The 1281-nt window shown below is 41.1% G+C and overlaps 1 protein-coding gene across 1 annotated transcript in view; it reads left to right on the top strand.

Annotated features, from left to right (window-relative positions):
- The first annotated feature begins 867 nt into the window (after positions 1 to 867).
- LOC108767472 (uncharacterized) overlaps positions 868 to 1281 on the top strand; it is a 4323-nt gene continuing 3909 nt past the window's right edge. The window contains exon 1 of the mRNA XM_018517382.1: positions 868 to 871. Coding sequence (XP_018372884.1) covers positions 868 to 871 — 4 coding nt within the window. The remainder of the gene's footprint in view (positions 872 to 1281) is intronic.

Here is a 1281-nt window from a genome sequence, read left to right as displayed (position 1 = left end):
ATCTGTTCATTTTCTCCTGAATTTTCCTATCCTCCCAGCTTAAATCATTTTCTATGAATATTCTCCCCCTTTTAACTTGTGCTCGTTTTTCATAATTTCCTTTTTTCCTCAACCCTCTCTCTTAACTACATATATGGTACGTTGCCCCACTTTCTCTAACCGCTACTGTATTACAGTCCACCTCTAACTTCTCCTTTATCCACTCTTTCATCCATATCTCTCGTCTTCTCCTTTTTCCTTGTCACTAGGTACTTCCTCTCTATTTATCCCTTTAATAACAAAATTCAGTTTCCTTTCCTTCCTTTCACTATTTGTTACCCATCTTTTTAATGTATTGACCTCTCTATAGCTAAGCCCTCCTTCACTAATAACTGATCCTGTCCCTGTATACGTGCTGTACTTCCTCCACCCTTTCCCATACTCCTAGCCTCTTCCTGGTCGCTCTCTTCCCTCCTACTGCTCCCTGTATTTTCTCTAACCTCTCTCTCTCTAATTGTTCTAGTTTGATCTCCATCTCTCTGTATTTTTCTGTCACTCCCTTTACTCTTATATCTGCCTCTTCTATTTTTTCCGCCCATTCCTCCTTAAGCCTTTTGACTTCTCTTTCCATGCCATTATATACTTCCCTTTTTAGCTCTCTAATTTCTGTTTCTAACCAACCTCGCATTTCCTTTCTCATATCTTCAATTAACCTGGAGGAAAAGTTGGAAAGATGCATAAGGGAAGGAGGAGAAGAAAATTTAATAATAGGAAGGGATTTTAATATAAGAATAGGGAAAATGGGAGGAACGGTGATAGAGGGGAAAGAGGGGGAAAGATGTAATAAGGATAAAACTATAGGAAATATAGAGGTAGGAGTTTTGTGGAATGGGTAAGAGATAAAGGCTTATTGTAAACGGAAGTACGGCAGGTAACTAGGAAGAGGAATATACTGTGACGTGACATTTTGTCCGTCACTTGTCGACGGCGGACCCGCGCTTCCTACCGGCTCGAAGGGCGAGCGCGCAGGCGAGTGCGCACGCGAGCGCGTGTGCAAGCGCATCTGCGAACGTGCGTTAAAACCCACGTCAATTATTTTACTCGGCAGATTTTCCTCTTTTGTATTACGAGGGCACTACTTATATTTTGAGCCTTAGCAACACTGAGTGTTGTCAGGTACCATCGGACGTTTCCACTAGAAAGTTGACATTTTTGACCATAACTTTCTTCAGAACGTTTTGTTATTTGAGCGCGATTTGTATTGTTTACAGTCACTTGAAAATTGTGTCTCAGCGAAAAAAT

The sequence above is a fragment of the Trachymyrmex cornetzi genome, unplaced genomic scaffold, assembly GCF_001594075.2.
Source record: "Trachymyrmex cornetzi isolate Tcor2-1 unplaced genomic scaffold, Tcor1.1 scaffold681, whole genome shotgun sequence".
NCBI classification, from domain to species: domain Eukaryota; kingdom Metazoa; phylum Arthropoda; class Insecta; order Hymenoptera; family Formicidae; genus Trachymyrmex; species Trachymyrmex cornetzi.
Note: the sequence above shows the minus strand (reverse complement) of the source record. Positions and strands in the feature narration are given on the sequence as shown.